At 41.7% G+C, this 16448-nt stretch overlaps 1 protein-coding gene across 1 annotated transcript; it reads right to left on the bottom strand.

Moving 5' to 3' along the window:
• Positions 1-399: 399 nt before the first annotated feature.
• On the bottom strand, positions 400-15706 carry LOC132828171 (fibroblast growth factor 6-like). Its single transcript, XM_060845100.1, has 3 exons — positions 15637-15706; positions 1983-2086; positions 400-798 (listed from the first exon to the last, which is right to left on the bottom strand). The coding sequence occupies exons 1-3, from the start codon at positions 15677-15679 to the stop codon at positions 622-624; spliced, it is 324 nt and encodes a 107-aa protein (XP_060701083.1). The 5' UTR covers positions 15680-15706; the 3' UTR covers positions 400-621.
• Between the last annotated feature and the right edge of the window lie 742 nt (positions 15707-16448).

The following is a 16448-nucleotide window of genomic DNA, read 5'->3' on the forward strand; positions in this document are numbered from 1 at the left end:
TTCTACATTACGCAGCTAGAAACCTTTCAGATGTTAAGCAGCCCAAACAGCCAGGGCCAGAAAGATGTCAAAACTCTTCAGAAGCAAACTGTCAAAAAAAAAAGACAAAAAAGAATTTCAATAAACTCCTAATATCTCCAAAAGATCCAACAATTACTTCACTGTTACAGCTGTCTTGACTCAGCTGGTTTAAAGGTCAGAGGTCACTTTGATGTGAGGCAGTTTGCACATTTTTAATTTACTTCATTTTTTTTCCTTTGATGCAGGAAATTAGGTCATACACTATACTATTTCCTTTCGCAACTGATAACTGGTCTCTGAATTAACTTGTTGTTCTGGGGCTGACAATCTAATCCAACGAATACAGTAGGTGACTCTTTTACTATGCCCCAAATCATACTTTTTTTTTTAAAAAAGCAGCATTTATGAAGTAGCTCACTTGTGTCAAATAACTACAAAAAGTAATACATATTTACAGGTTACGCTGTTTCCACATAAGTTAATAACTTAACATTTATCTATGTATGTCCTGTACATGGTATACTTTTCTGCAATTCTACTTCCATGAAAATGATGTCTGGTGATACTTCTAGTGGAATAGGCACCAGTTGCCCCATTTCTTTACAATCTAGGCAAAAAATGAGTAACTCTCAGGATGGGTGAAACTTTGCTTCCTCTCTTTGCTCTTCCATATTTGCTCAATGCGATGTACATCCCTGGGTACGTCTTTGATTCATACACATTGTAGCGATTTGGCAAGAGTATTTCTCTAAATTCGCATTCATTATTGAAGTTCACCTGAAAGAGAGTTTTTTTAAAAAAAGAAATTTTAAAAAGTGTCCATTGATGATCATTCGCATTTATTGTATCTGCAATGAGGTCCGGCATCTTACCTAACCTCTCAAAACAGTACCATCGAGTCCACACTGACCTTTCGAAGAGCACCCCACCTACCCTATCCCTGTAACCCTGCATTTCCCATGGCTAATCCATCTAGCCTGCACATCTTTGGTCTGTGGGAGGAACCGAGCACTCAGAGTTCACACAGACAGTTGCTGGAGGGTGGAATCAAACCCAGGTCCCTGGCACAATGAGGCCGCCATGCTAACCACTGTGCCACTGGGATAAGCAGAGCTTCTCCTCAGCACTCACTACAAACATATAAGGCTGAATTTACGCTGATTTTGATAGTAGTGCACATCTGTTGTGTGGAGTTGAAGCAAATATAACAACAGATTGTAGAGCGACATTTTGGAGTAGGTGCTTGTGATGGTCAGTGAGTTATCAACCTTATCCATGCCATCGATGGTGATATGGAGGAAAGGCAAGGGACATCTTGAGAGGCAAGGAGCGAGCTTCACAGTATTGTACAATTGGTTCTGCATTCTGGCCCCCCCCAGGCTCAAGTGACTCAGTGATAGTGTCCTTGCCTCTCAGCCAAGAAGCCTGGGTGAAAGTTCCACCTGCTCTAGATAGTTTATAATGATAGGTTGATTAGAAAATATCTGTATTCCCCTTTCCGTATTTACTATTTCCCTTTGCCACCTAACTGTGCAATAATATAGCTTGTAGAATTAAACATGCAAATATTATTTTGTCTATCTGAATTATCAAACAAATATGTATCAAAATAGCTGTACAGTTTCAAACCTTTATAGTCAGAATCAGTTATTAATTGATCGTCATTTTTTCAACTCTTCATCTTATTTAGTGAAAACTTGCCTCTTTACAATGGTCTGGTAAAATCAGTGCTATTTGATATAATTGCTCAGTAAAATGTTAAAGACCCAAACAGAATATTTATCCTGGTGACAAATAAAGGGTCACATTAATCATTCCCTCTGTCATTCACCAGGGAGCAGCGTGTAGTTTGAGCAACTGGGATGGAAATAGGTTATTAAGCTGATGATACAAATGCAAGTTTTTTTTTGGATAATTCCATATTTTACAACTGGAGATCAGTACATGTTTAATTCACTTACCGTTGCATACAGTCGGCCCTTGCTATTCATTGCGATGAAGGCGTGGGCTTTCATTCCATACAGACTGACAACTCCCAACTCCACTGTAGAAATCATTAAGAGACCTAAATATATGAAATAAATATAATCGATAGATGTTACTCTCAGTAACACAATTAATCTTTATCACTTCATTTGCAATGATGGAATTAAAGCAATTGATTGAATTATTTCATACCAGTGTTGGGCATTCTCACATTCCGTATGAATGATATTTCTGGGTTTCTTTGTGGTGTGCCGAGTAAAACTCATCTCAAACTAGTGTTCAAGCCTCCTTACTCAAATAACTGTCCTTTAATTTCTAGTTTCAGTTCCAAACCTTGTAAATCGACTGCTAGAGCATTGAACTGTTAATTATCCCAGGACTATTAAGTTCAGATCATTTACAATTTTGATGCAATGCATAAACTTGCATTAATTATAATGCCTAATCAGATCTTCAGGGTTTACCCTACAATTTACAATTGATTGACTACTTTAATTGTAGTCCCGCTCATGTTGGCTGTCAAATTGCACACCAGAAGAAATTTTCAATAGTTTAGATTACTGGAAATGAAAGATAAGAAAATTAAGAAAGTCAAAATTCCAATGATTTTTAATAGGTCTTTTTTTTCCAAATCAGAATCTAAATGTGGCTAAAATACACTAAAGTAGATTCAAGCAATATTATAACAAAATATATATAATGTTCCAGCCTTAGTCTGTCTGGGTGAGGGATAAAATTGTCACATTTGCAATAAAGTTTTATTTTTTAAGCACCAAGTAATAATTATTTTAACCTCTGACGCATCGAACTGTTTCTATCCTGTCTCCAGAAGGGGTTAAAACGAGATGCTTTCAGGAAGTGCTCAACAATTTGTCTACATTGACAAATTTGATTGTCACATTATGTGCCTGAGGAAGGAATCAAGTTCTTTAACTCCAATCCAAGCATTTTGTCTGCTTTATTGATAACGGTGTTTGATTGCTTAGTCTTTTTGCATTTTAAGAGGAGAGTACTTAAAGCGACTTTGTCCCAGATACTTTTTGAAACTGTTTCACTCGCCAGTCTCTATTTCTATCTTATATATTCCTTTCATAATTTTATGAATGTTTCTATAGAATTCCCCCTCATTCTTCTAAATTGCAATGAATATAATCCCAATCTATTCAGTCTCTCCTCCAACTAAGCTATGAGAAAATGACAGAGAGAGACACACACACAGAGAGAGACAGACAGAGAGACAGACAGAGAGACAGACAGAGAGACAGACAGAGAGAGACAGACAGAGAGAGACAGACAGAGAGAGAGAGCGCCAACAACAAACTCTCACAAAAAGGTTTAATATTTAAATGTTTTTAACTGACAGTGTGACTACAATATCCACCCAAAGCTATGGTTAGTAGGCAGAGACTATTTTCAAGTTCAAATCCCACAAGTGAGCTGTGGGCACCAAAAAAGAAAGCTGCACTCAGCTTCCAACTCACGAGACAGCGGGAAACCTGCTGGTCCTCTCCAGGCAGACAGAAAGGTCAGGCCTATGGAAGGCATGTCTGGCTGGGGGTAGGTGAGGGGAGTCAGGTGCAAATGATTCCAAGGTGAGGGGTCTGTCAGTCAGGGAGGGAGCAGCATTTTTTAATGGAGTGAGGGGGAGTATTTCGGCCATTTCTGAGTCCACAAAACACAAACTAAAAAGTGGTTTTGGAAGTTTCTGAGCAGACATCTGATGGTTTCTTTAAGGATCCCCGATCAGGCTTCATCAGGGCCTGGTACAAATAGGTTGAACCTGTCTGGTCACAATCTGGCCTCTTGCACATCAGAATCACAGACAGGGCTTTTTGTTTCAATTTTAGCTTAAGTATGTAAATGCATGGTCTGAACCTCTCTCATACCCAACACTGATGGGTCACGTACAGATCGGCCTTAAAATTGTCGAGATTGATCCTGGATGTGCAAAATCTATGTTTAACACCCTCCTTTTAATCATCCACAGCTGTTCTTTCAGGTGATAATAAAGTGGATATCAGTTGAAAACCAGCCCCTTGGTGTCACATCTAGCTTACGCTGTATTTTAATGTCATTATGCAATGAGTTGTTACTTACTGTTTTAGGGAATAGTTCAGCTGTTTCTACTGTAACTGCACAGTGTCACAATATCTGTTCACTCAGCCATTTCTTTCATACAAATTTGTCTGTTATACTGTAGCTTAATGCACTGCCTTCTGAAATCAAACAAGGTCATGCAAAGGTACCTGAAATACCAATTATGTTGAACTATAGTAATAACGGCTGTAACTGCTATTGGCATAAAAGTGCAAAATATAGAAACTTTGCACTTAAAACATCCTGAAGTATTTCACAGCGCAGATGGTTCCCTGAACGAATGCCTGACTTATGAATGCTCATAGACATGAGCACAATTACATACAGGTTGTAATTTTAAAAGATCTAACATACAAATATTTCCTATACTTAACAAATGGCTCCTTCATATTGTGCTCCTTCTGGCAAACATACTCATGAATAGACCATTTTCACAAACTAGGGAATACCTGTAATATTTTGAAGTGTCATCATTGTTATAATGGAGATCTTGTGCTGAAGCTTCAGGTTCAAGTCCCACTCCAGGACAAGAAATCAAAATATAAAAAAGAAAGATCATTCATAACCACTCGTGTCAAAGTTTCTGAACACGAATATCATTCAATTACTCCTCCTCCATCCATACCGTGTTTAGCAATCAATGTTGCATGATTTCTTATGCTATCCATATACAATTACTGCAATTTATTCCACCTTTAGTTTGCTTTTTTTTTGAAAAAGATAAACCCAAGTTTATAAGGTTTATTTCAACATTGAAACAACTTAAAATGAGCATGCTGAATGCCAAAACTAATAATTCCAAATACATCCCAACATCTACAGAAAAGACTTCCTCAGTTGTTTATTTTATCACTGGGCGTTACAGCATACATACTTCATTCTTCCACTTCAGAATTCTCTCACCTTCCTGAGTTTAAAGTGAACTATCAATAAAATAGGTATATTTCTTACTTTATGCAGAAAGGGAACATCCTAATGTGATCTCCTGATAAGATGTTACTTTCTTTGTCCATGCCTTCTCTGTACAATAACTTTCCTGAAGGGCCAGAAGCCTTAAGCACAAAGTTCTAGTTTCCCTGCCCAGATAACTGTTTCATTCTTTGATCAACATTTTGGGTAACTGTAAGAAGCACTAATCTCCCATGATGAATGGCCATGGCTTCACCATGTCTCTGTCTCCAGGCTTTCATGCAGTTACACATCCAGCTTTATGGGTCAACAGATACTGAGCATTCCAATTGCCTTCATTGTGCTGTTAGTTTTTATCCCCAGTCAGCACCGTGGTGGCAATAAAATGATGCCAACACCTACAACAGCCTACAACGTTTCTTGCCACATTGTATTTTCTTCCAGAGGAATTCAGTCGGCCATCTTATGAGACTTTGTCTTTCATAAAATAAGGAGCTGGATTTAATGCTTAATAACTTAACAACTTATTGACCATGCCCACTAACTCATGGGCGATGTGTCAGTCCCTTGGTGTGGTTAAACCTCTCTTGATTAAAGTAGGAGTGCAGAACAGCTGATATGGTATTCTAAGTGAGATGTCAATCAGGCCCATCCATTAGATTTCTGAAAGCAGCTTCCTGAATGAAGAGGAAACTCCTCTTTATCAGCAACCCTTATCCTGACCAAAGGACCTGGCATCCTGAAGGGATGGAAGTGCTTTCAAAAGCTAATTCCTGCTCTTGCCTCTGACCCCCAGTTACCTATTTCTCATAAAGATCCCACTGCACGGTCTAGATCCCATCCTCAGTCACCTTCAACCTGGGGTCTCTCGGAAATCCTGGACTTCTGATGTGGCATTGATGAGTGATAGACAGTCTGACTCATGGCTGTTGGCTTGAGTTTGGGGACTTGAAACCTGGGGAATGGGTATCTAAATAACCGAAGGCACTTAATAAACATCCTCAGAGAACAATGGTTACCCACTGACTATTCGACTGTTAGGCAAGACTCCTGTCAAGCTGACTAAATACCATTTTAGGTTATTTAAGGAAATGGAAAATTTGAATATACATCTGGCAGAGAAATTTTCATCAATGTCACGAGGGAACCATCTGCCAGAAGGTGTGGGATCTCATCCAAAATGACAATCTTGACCATGTTTTCTTCCTATATTTTGTGAAGTATCTGTGATTCATAGTATCTTGTCACAGTGGTGTTGCACAGAGCCGCTGATCACTCCTGTATGGAGGACTAGGGACATATTGCAACCAACCACAGTATGGCACGCTGAGTTAAGTGTCTGGAAATCAACTCCCATCCTCCTCCGCTGACAAAAGAACACTCTAGAAATAGGTCAAGGTGACTCCTTCTTTGTATGTATTCAACAGTAGGAGTCACATGATACTATAAGTAAAGATAAAAGTTGCCATAATCCTACCAGGCCATTGGGGTGCTCCTTCATTAAACAAAGGTGACTAGTAGTGCTTTAACCTGAGGGTCACCACACCTCAGGTGAGGGGAGAGCTTGAGAAGGAGAGTCCTTCACGGTAATATCAGTTGGTGTGGGAACTAAACCCACATTGAAAGTTTCGCTCTGCATTGCAAGCTGTCCCTCCAGAGAAATATTTCCTTAACATGACAACACATGATTCCGAATGCTGATGGCATTCATAGAGTCATTCCATTAATTACAAAAATATCAGTATGTCTCTAGTGTTTGACGTTACTGTCATGACAAATTACATACAAGTTTCTTAGCTCCTCACCACCTCCATTAATCAAGATGTTGGCTCTTTGCAGGATTGTATAGGGATATTTTATTGGGACTCTCTACACAGCTCATACAGCAGCAGTGATTATTCAAAAAGAGATATTCTCCGTTCCTACATTAATTTCAGGCTCTCAAGGAGATCTATAGCACAGAAAAAGGCCCTTCGGCCCATTGCGTCCACACCAGTCAAAAACAAGCATCTAACTAAGCATTCCCGACTCAGGCGACTGACACTGTGGAGTTTGCACATTCTCCCCGTGTCTGTGTAGGTTTCCTCCGGGTGCTCCGGTTTCCTCCCACAGTCCAAAGATGTGCAGGTCAGGTGAATTGGCCATGCTAAATTGCCCATAGTGTTAGGTAAAGGGGTAAATGTAGGGGTATGGGTGGGTTGCGGGTCGGTGTGGACTTGTTGGACCGAAGGGCCTGTTTCCACACTAAGTAATCTAATCAAATTTAATCTAAACTAGTCTAATCTCATTTTCCAGAACTGGGCCCAGAGCTTTCTATGTCTTGGTATCATAATTTGGAGATGCTGGTGTTGGACTGGTGTGTACAAAGTTAAAAATCACAAGTGCACATCTAAATACCTCTTAAATGTTATGAGGACTTCTGCGTCAACCACCCTTATAGTTCCAGATTCCCATTATTAATTCATGTGAAGATTCAGCTTTACATTTCTTCCAATTAGAAGATTGAAGCTTGATTTTTTGCTCATTTACATGATCAGGATTTTCCTCATGTAAAACAGTTTTAAATTTGTCTAAAACTAGACAGATATTAGCCATAAAGAGCCAAAACCAGGAAATGGTTCAGGAAAATGCAGCTAAAAACTTCCATGTAGTTTAGATAGGTTTATGTCTGCAGCCTCTGCAGTTGATTTGATTAATGTTTTTGACAAGAGGCCAACTAGGGTAAAGGTCTGCTTGCACGGTGTGTCACTCGTGATTTAGAGGCACACAATTTCCAGACCCTATTTGGAGTGGGGACCAAGTCCAAGGCTAAGGCTCTACTACCACCTACTGTCCGTACAAAACAAAGATCAGCTGAACCCAGTCAAACAGCCAGGGTCAAAGCAATCCAAAATTGCCTGGTGAGGAATGGGAGTCATGGATGGAGAAAGAGTGGAAATATCAAGATCATGCTCACAGAATGACCTCTGCGTTCTCTTATCTTCTATTGAGCACGCTGATTTTCAAACGCTCTCAATGCCATCCCCTCCCTCTGCCTACATGGCAAAATAAGATTCCCACATTTGAGATTCTTCCTGTGCTGCTCCCTAACTCAACATGAGAGTTCCTCAACTCTTGCCAAACAACGTTAGAGTTCTTTCCTCCCATAAGCTGAAAGATCCTATGTAACATTTTTCAGTGCAGAAACCGGCTTTTCAGTGGAATTGTTGGTTCCTCTCACAAGCCTCCTCTCATTTCATGTCACATTATCATTCTTACAACTTTCTCCTTCATGTAGTTATCAACTTCCCCTTACATATATCTGTGCTATTACTATCTCATGAAGTGATAGAGGTAAGTTCCACATTCTAAACATTGAGTAAAGACATTTCTCCCACACTTCTTGCAGAATTAATTTCTAACTATCTTATATCTATGACTCCCTGCCTCTCCCACAAGTGAAGCATCTTTACATTCAGATTCAGATCTCCATAGTTCAAAGTCTCCAGCAAGAAACTTCTCAACCTCCATTCCTTTTACAAAATGAAGGACCTCAGACTGATATGGCAACAAAGACAGAACAGAACTGGAAATAGACGAAGACTAAAATCAAGTCATTAGAAAGGAACGTGAAGAGGAACAGATAAAAAGAGTGAACAAGACAAACTATTTCTGCAGAAAACAAAAAATCCTGCATATGGGCCATACATGTGCCGTAGGGAAAGGAACAGACTGTGATAAAGAAAGATTTCTATCTTCACAGTCTGGGTGGTAACCTGGCACTGGTCTTTTAGTAAAAACATACCAGATTTCCACTCCATTGATACCAATAAGGATTGTACAAGCTCTACAACAACCAACTGATCTGGGCCATTATATTCGCACCCAGCTGCTGACATCGGAGCCAGGAGGACAGCCACCAAACTCTTCTTATAAAGTTTTCTTTATCATGAATCTTTTATGGTTTAAGAATTTCATGCTATTTCCATGGAAGAGGGTCATTTATAAAAGTAATTATACAGGTTTGTACTTTTGGGTGGATAATTCTTTATGTCATGATTACTTGCAAAAATATCTTGTCTCGCTGGGTCTTAAATATTAAAGGTGAGGTGTTAGTGATAGCCCTTGACATCAAGGCTATATTTGACCAAGTGTGGCATCAAGGACTCTAGCAAAACTAGAGGCAACTGCAATCAGGGAATATTCTCCATTTGTTGGACTCATATCTAGCACAGAAAAAGATAGTCAAGGTTGTTGGAAGTCATTTCAGCCATTGGATGTTATTGCAAGAGTTCCTCAGGGAATCTATCTTAGGCCCAAGCATCTTTAGCTGCTTTGTCAATTGCCCTTCCTTCCACCAAAAGGTAGAGAGTTAGGATGTTCACTGATGATTGCACAATATTCAGCATCTGTCACATCTCCTCAAATAATGAATGGGTCCATGTCCAAAATAGTCCAAGACCTGGACAATACCCAGTTTTGTGCTGACAAGTGTTAAGCAATATTTGCATTAGACAAGTGCCAGGAAGAATCCAATGCCCCTTGACATTCAGTGGCGACACCATAGCCGAGTCCCCAACTAACAACATCCTAGATACTGCCATTGACCAGAAAAATCCCTGGCCTAGACATATAAACACTATGGCTACAAGAACAGATTAGAGGCTATGAATCTTGCAGTAAGTATCTTTCTTGCTGACTCTCCAAAGGACAAGGCAGGTGTATGATGAATGCTCCCCACTTGTCTGGATGAGTGCAACTTCAATAACACTCAAGAACTTGATACCATCCAGGACAAACCAACCCACTTGATTGGCACCATATTCACTCCCTCCCCCACCAGTGTTCAGTAGCACCAGTGTGTACTATCTAGAAGATGAACTGTAGAATTTCACCCAAGATCCTTAGTCAATTCCTTCCAAACATACAAATACTCCCAACTGGAAGGGTAAGGAAAGCAGATACATGGGAGCACAATCACCTGCAAGGACCCCTCTAAACCACTCACCATCCTGGAACTCCCTCGAGTGATATTTTGGGTATATCTAATCAAAATGGACTTCAGTGGTTCAGAGAAGGCAGATCACCATCACTTCCTCAAAGGCAACTAGGAATGAGTAATAAATGCTGGCCCAGCTCGAGATGCCCATACCCCATAAATATCAACCAACACATGGGGGTAATTTTGAAATTGGGTAATAACGTCAAAGGTTAATTTCGATCTGGCCCAAAATCAAATGCACCCTCAATGAGAATCAACATATTGTCAATCAATTGGCAGAAGGTAGCAAAATGCAAGGTGAATTCCCATTCTTAGGTTATTCCAGCTATCGTCCCTTTGATTCAGATTGATGAAGACTCCAGGCTTGCTCAACTGTCCATTCCAGCAATTGTTATTACTGAATAATCAACCGTAGGATATCCTTCTTTGGACATTTCATTATTGCATTATTATTGTTAATCTTCCTTTTTTTAAAATCACAGAGCTGATCTTCTTGGTGTTCAGTACCTGCCATTAAACCCACTTCAGACCCCAGTAACAATTCAAAAGCCTGAATCCCCAGTTACGTATAACAAATATATGGGAGTAATTTTGAGATTGGTAATCACACCTTAGGAGTCATCGAATGGGTCATTAAACAAACCTGTAGGGTTCATGGTGCTATGTAAATGCCTGCCTAGTTATTTGTTTCTGCTATCAAAATGTCATCATAGAATCCCTACAGTGTGAAACAGGCCATGTTGCCCATTGAGTCCACACTGGCCCTCTGAAGACATCCCACCCAGAACACTCCCACCACCACTCTTTAACCTCACATTTTCCACAGCTAACCCACTTAGCCTGCACATACCTGAACACTATGGGCAATGTAGCATGGCCAATCCATCTAACCTGCACATCTGTGACTGTGGAAGGAAACCAGAGCACCTGGAAGGCAGCCACACAGACACAGGTAGAATGTGCAAACTCTCCACAGGCAGAGTCACCGGAGGCTGGAAATGAACCCAGATCCCTCAGGCAGCAGTGCCAAACACTGAGCAGCCATGCCAGCTCATGTGTTTAATGAAACCATTGGATTTGTATGTAATTTTAGTCAGGACGCTTCAGAAATGACACATTAACTTTGAAAAGGTTGTAGAGAAGGTTAACAAGAATTATGGCAGAAACAAAAAAACAAAGTGCTGGAGAAACTCAACAGGTTTGACAGTGCCTGTGGCGAGGTAAGACTTAACGTTTCACGTCCAGTGACTCTTCATCAGAACTGAAAGCAGCCAGAAAGTGGTGGTATTTCTGCTAATGAGGGGATCGAGCTGGGGAGGGAAAGGACTGAATCAAATAGATGAAGACAGTGCCAAGAGAGAGAGAAAAAAATGGCTAAGGAGTCAAAGGAATTGCTGATGAGAAGCAGGTAGAGAGTTGGGCACTGACTCCAACCATCAGAATCATGGGGCTACTCTATTCATGCAGAGAGTGTTGGATGTTAATTTAAATTAGCATCTGCTTTTGATTTCTTTCTCAGGATTCAGCACCAATACATTCTCCACATAGATTATTAATAAATAAATGTCAAGCATTTATGTTCAGTATTTATCAAGGGAAATGTCAAAAGATAAATTGAATCATTGCGAGCTGCAAGTGTGCTTCAGCCTCACAGTATGTATTCTTAGGATGCCCCTACATGTTGCAAGATGGTGGTGGTATTGTCATCGGATTAGTAATCCAGGCGTCCAGGTTAATGCCATGGGGTTTCTATCACAGCAGATAATGAAATTGAATCAATGAAAATCTGGAGTTAAAAGCTGACCATTACAATTGACCATGTAACAATTGTGGATTGTTGCAAACATCTGTCTGTTTTACTGCCATAGAGCTGTACAGCAAGGAAACAAACCCTTTGATCCTACTCATCCAAGCTGACCAGACATCCTAGTCCCTTTTGCCAGCATTTGGCCCATATCCCTTTAAACCCTTTCTATGCATATACCCATCCAGACGTGTGTTTTTTTTTAAGTGTTGTAATTGTACCAGCCTCCACCACTTGCACTGGCAATTCATTCCATAAACGTACCACCCTCTGCATGGAAGTAGTTGTCCCTTAGGTTTCTTAAATCTTTCCCCTCCCACCTTAAACTTATGCCATCTAGTTTTGGACTCTGCTACTCTGGGGAGACACCTTGGCTACTCATCCTATCGCAGCCCCTCGTGGTTTTAAGGAAGGAAATGTGCCATCTTTAATTGCGCTAGCCTACCTATTAATCCAGGCCCACAGATATGTGGTTGACTCCTAACTGCCCTCTGAAATGTCCCTGTTAAGCCAACCTTGAAAATAACTAAATACCAGGTTATAATCCAAAAGGCTTATTTGGAAGTACAAGCTTTCGGAGCACTGTTCCTTCGTCAGCTAGCTACCTGATGAAGGAGCAGCGCTCTGAAAGCTTGTACTGTATTTCCAAATAAACCTTTTGGACTACAATCTGACGTTACGTTATTTTCAACTTTGACCACTCTAGTCTAACACCAGCATCTCCACTGCCTGTTAAATCAACTAGGAGAAAGTGAGGACTGCAGATGCAGGAGAAGAAGCGGAGGGCTTTGAGGCCTTCGTGACCCCCATCACAAAGGCCTCAAAGCCCTCCGCTTCTTCCTTTCCCGCTGAATCAACCAGTACCCTTCCACTGACACCCTCCTTCGACTGACTGAACTGGTCATCACTCTGAACAACTTCTCTTTCCAATCCTCCCACTTACTCCAAACTAAAGGAGTTGCCATGGGCACCTGCATGGGCCCCAGCTATGCCTGCCTCTTCGTCGGATATGTGGAACAGTCCACCCTCCGCAGCTACACTGGCACTACCCCCCACCTTTTGCTCCGCTACATCGATTACTGTATCGGCGCTGCCTCGTGCTCCCATGAGGAGATTGAACAGTTCATCCACTTTACTAACACCTTCCACCACGACCTCAAATTTACCTGGACCATCTCAGACTCCTCCCTTCCCTTCCTAGATCTCTCCATTTCTATCTCGGACGACAGACTTAATACGGACGTTTATTATAAACTGACTGCCTCCTACAGTTACCTAGATTACACCTCCTCCCACCCTGCCCCCTGTAAAAACACCATCCCATATTCCCAAATCCTTCGCCTCCGCCACATCTGCTCCCAGGAGGACCAATTCCACTACCGAACAACCCAGATGGTTTCCTTCTTCAAAGACCGCAAGTTTCCCCTCAAACGTGGTTGACGATGCCCTCCACCGCATCTCCTCCACTTCCCGCTCCTCCGCTCTTGAACCCCGCCCCTCCAACCGCCACCAGGACAGAACCCCACTGGTCATCACCTATCACCCCACCAACCTCCACATACATCGTATCATCCGCCGTCATTTCTGCCACCTCCAAACAGACCCCACCACCAGGGATATATTTCCCTCCCCTATCAGCGTTCCGGAAAGACCACTCCCACTGCAACTCCCTCGTCAGGTCCACACCCCCCACCAACCCAACCTCCCGGCACCTTCCCCTGCAACCGCAAGAAATGCAAAACTTGCGCCCACACCTCCCCTCTCACTTCCCTCCAAGGCCCCAAGGGATCTTTCCATATCCATCACAAATTCACCTGCACTTCCACAGACAGCATTTACTGCATTTGCTGCACCCGATGTGGCCTCCTCTACAGTGGGGAGACAGGCCGCCTACTAGCGGAACGTTTCAGTGAACACCTTTAGGAAACCTGCACCAACCAACCCAATCACCCCGTGGCTGAACACTTTAACTCCCCCCCCGCCAAGGACATGCAGGTCCTCGGCCTCCTCCATCGCCAGACTATGTCAACACGACGCCTGGGGGAAGATTGCCTCATCTTCCGCTTAGGAACCCTCCAACCACACGGGATGAATGCAGATTTCTCCACCTTTCTCATTTCCCCTCCACCTACCTTTTCTCAGTCCCAACCCTCAGATTCAGCACCACCTTCCTGACCTGCAATCTTCTTCCCGACTCTCCGCCCCCACCCCCTCTCCGGCCTATCACCCTCATCTTAACCTCCTTCCACCTATTGCATTCCCAACGCCCCTCCCCCAAGTTTCTCCTCCCTACCTTTTATCTTAGCCTGCTTGGCACACCCTCCTCATTCCTGAAGGGCTTATGCCCGAAATGTCGATTCTTCTGCTCCTTGGATGCTGCCTGACCTACTGCGCTTTTCCAGCAACACATTTTTCTGCCTGTTAAATCAGTCAGCCAGCTATGTCCCAGGAATTTATTTTTAAAAAAAGACAGCATTGCAAACAGGGGAAAAAAAATTCCTGATGTTTCTGGATTTCTGGTGTTTATTAAAAACAAAGCTGTGTCAAAAATGGTTGAAAATGCTACAAATACCAAAATAGACTTTAAAGATCTCAGTGCCTTGATAAAACAAACCTGTATTAACAAAAAAAAGGTTGCTGTTGGTGAAACATGAAAATAAAATACACAACGAATTTGAACTCCTGAACCACACTGCGTAGAAAAGGATGGTCTTTTTGCAAACAGCACCCTTTTCACAACTACACAGAGACATACATTGGAACCTCACATGTAATCTAATTTTAACCAAGCGTTTTGGGGGATGGGAAATTTGAGAAGGGGGTGGTGCTTGGGAGAGGAGCGCTTTGGAAGGGGGGGGGGGGGGGGGGGGAAGGTGGCGGGGAAAAAGTCTGGTTGGAATAAAATAGAGCCGGCAATGCGGCACAAATAAACTCACTGCTGTTCCTGATTCCTTTCAACATCAGCTGACCCAACCTTGTACATAAGCCAATTCACAATAAGGTTGACTTGAATGCCAGCCCATGTCCAGACTCTTTCAATTTCCAGTAACTGTCCATCTTCACTACAAGGTCTACAAATAATTTAAAAGTTACAGGTGTAGAATTGTTCCTAGTAAATGCAAGAATAACAGTTCTACCCGGAAACAAGAAGGGGGAATGCCAAACTGGCATGCTCTGCTCTCTATTTATACAGTATCCTTTTTGTCCACAACTTGCATTTAACTATCTAAGGTCCACGTGTAACAACCGGCCACATTAAGTATTAAAAATAAGGCAAGTTAACAAGCATTTCGCTTCTGCAGGTTTCTCTTATTCTCTTCAAAATGTCCATTTTTAAGCACATTTCTTATTCCATTTCTATGTAAAGCATTTTTTGCATATGCTGCTGAAGACTAGTCAAGTTATCGAATGCATTTAACCTCTTCAAAATCTTAAAGCAAACCACAAGCAAAGTTTACATGTACTATTACTGGCCAACTTTTCTGGCATTACCAAGCATAGAACCGGCTATGTCATTGTAATAAGCCATCATGCATCAACTACAGACTACCAAAATTTTTTAACCATTCAGACTGGCATTTTTAAAAGAGATTGTTCCTCGTGTTGAAAGACTGCGGCACTTCAGTCGAGAAAAGACTGCATGGTTTGGGATAACTTCCTATTGCTTCGGAGGTAGGCCAATACAGAGAGATGATGCTTCTTTAAGTCCTGCAGACTGTACATTGCACGAAATTGCCTAAATAGATGCTTGTCTAACAAAAGGTTGCAAAGAATTAGATTTGGTTAGCAGTAACTGGATTAGAATTTTTTTTAAAAGAAAGAAAAAGATGCTGTCTACCTACTGTACTGGTTTTCAGTGTGTGCTCCATTAATTTGTCCATCAGCCGTGATTTGGAGGTGAAACCCGATGCCAACATTGCAATAAAGCCTCCTCACTCTCTTGATTCCAGTGAAATAGTCCCTGTCCCAGCCGAGGTCTAATTTCCTCCCAGAGATCGGATACAGGGACCTGGAGAGCAGAGTCTCCCATCTCCCTTCCAAGCTCCCCCTCGCTGTCGTTGCTATTGGAGCCGGGGAGGCTATCCCAGTCAGAAGGCCGAGGAGAACAACTGGCCAGGTCCAGTCGAGAGTCGCCTGGTGGAACATTCTAATCAACTTAAACCAACACGTGGGTGAGGAATTGATACACTAAAAATAACTGAGCTTCTAGATTTTCAGTCTGAAGTCTGTCAGTGCTCTCTTTATTTTTGGAGCCTGTTTAAAAGTACTGCTGACACACACAAAATCCAAAGAGAATATTAAATAAAATAGCTTTAACACAGTCATTATATTGGTGATTAAACTTGGTGGCCAATAGGTTTCGCGTTTAATGCATCCAGTGATGTCATACATGTTGGCTTTTGACATTTGGAAGCTGAGTCTCGAGATTAAAATAAAAAATAGAATGCGCATTTCTGGAAAGTATAGAGTTTGTTAATTTGACGTCTATTTATTTTAGATCGATGATGTAGAGGTTCGCAATGCTGGTAATGCACTGCATCACCTCATGTTACTGTAGAGGAGCAGCCCCATGCTGCTGTAAAGTGAATACAGCAACTGTCCTATATATTCACAGCAAAAATCTCCGAAAATAAATGAATAAAATCCCAC

Source organism: Hemiscyllium ocellatum, chromosome 26, assembly GCF_020745735.1.
Source record: "Hemiscyllium ocellatum isolate sHemOce1 chromosome 26, sHemOce1.pat.X.cur, whole genome shotgun sequence".
Lineage (NCBI taxonomy): Eukaryota > Metazoa > Chordata > Chondrichthyes > Orectolobiformes > Hemiscylliidae > Hemiscyllium > Hemiscyllium ocellatum.

Coding starts and splice junctions, on each gene's coding strand:
- LOC132828171 (XM_060845100.1), bottom strand. CDS start 15,679: ATGGACAAATTAATGGAGCACACACTGAAAACCAGTACAGTAG. Junction 2,087..15,636: donor ACTGAAAACCAGTACAGTAG/GTAGACAGCATC, acceptor TCATATATTTAG/GTCTCTTAATGATTTCTACA. Junction 799..1,982: donor AGGGCCGACTGTATGCAACG/GTAAGTGAATTA, acceptor ACTCTCTTTCAG/GTGAACTTCAATAATGAATG.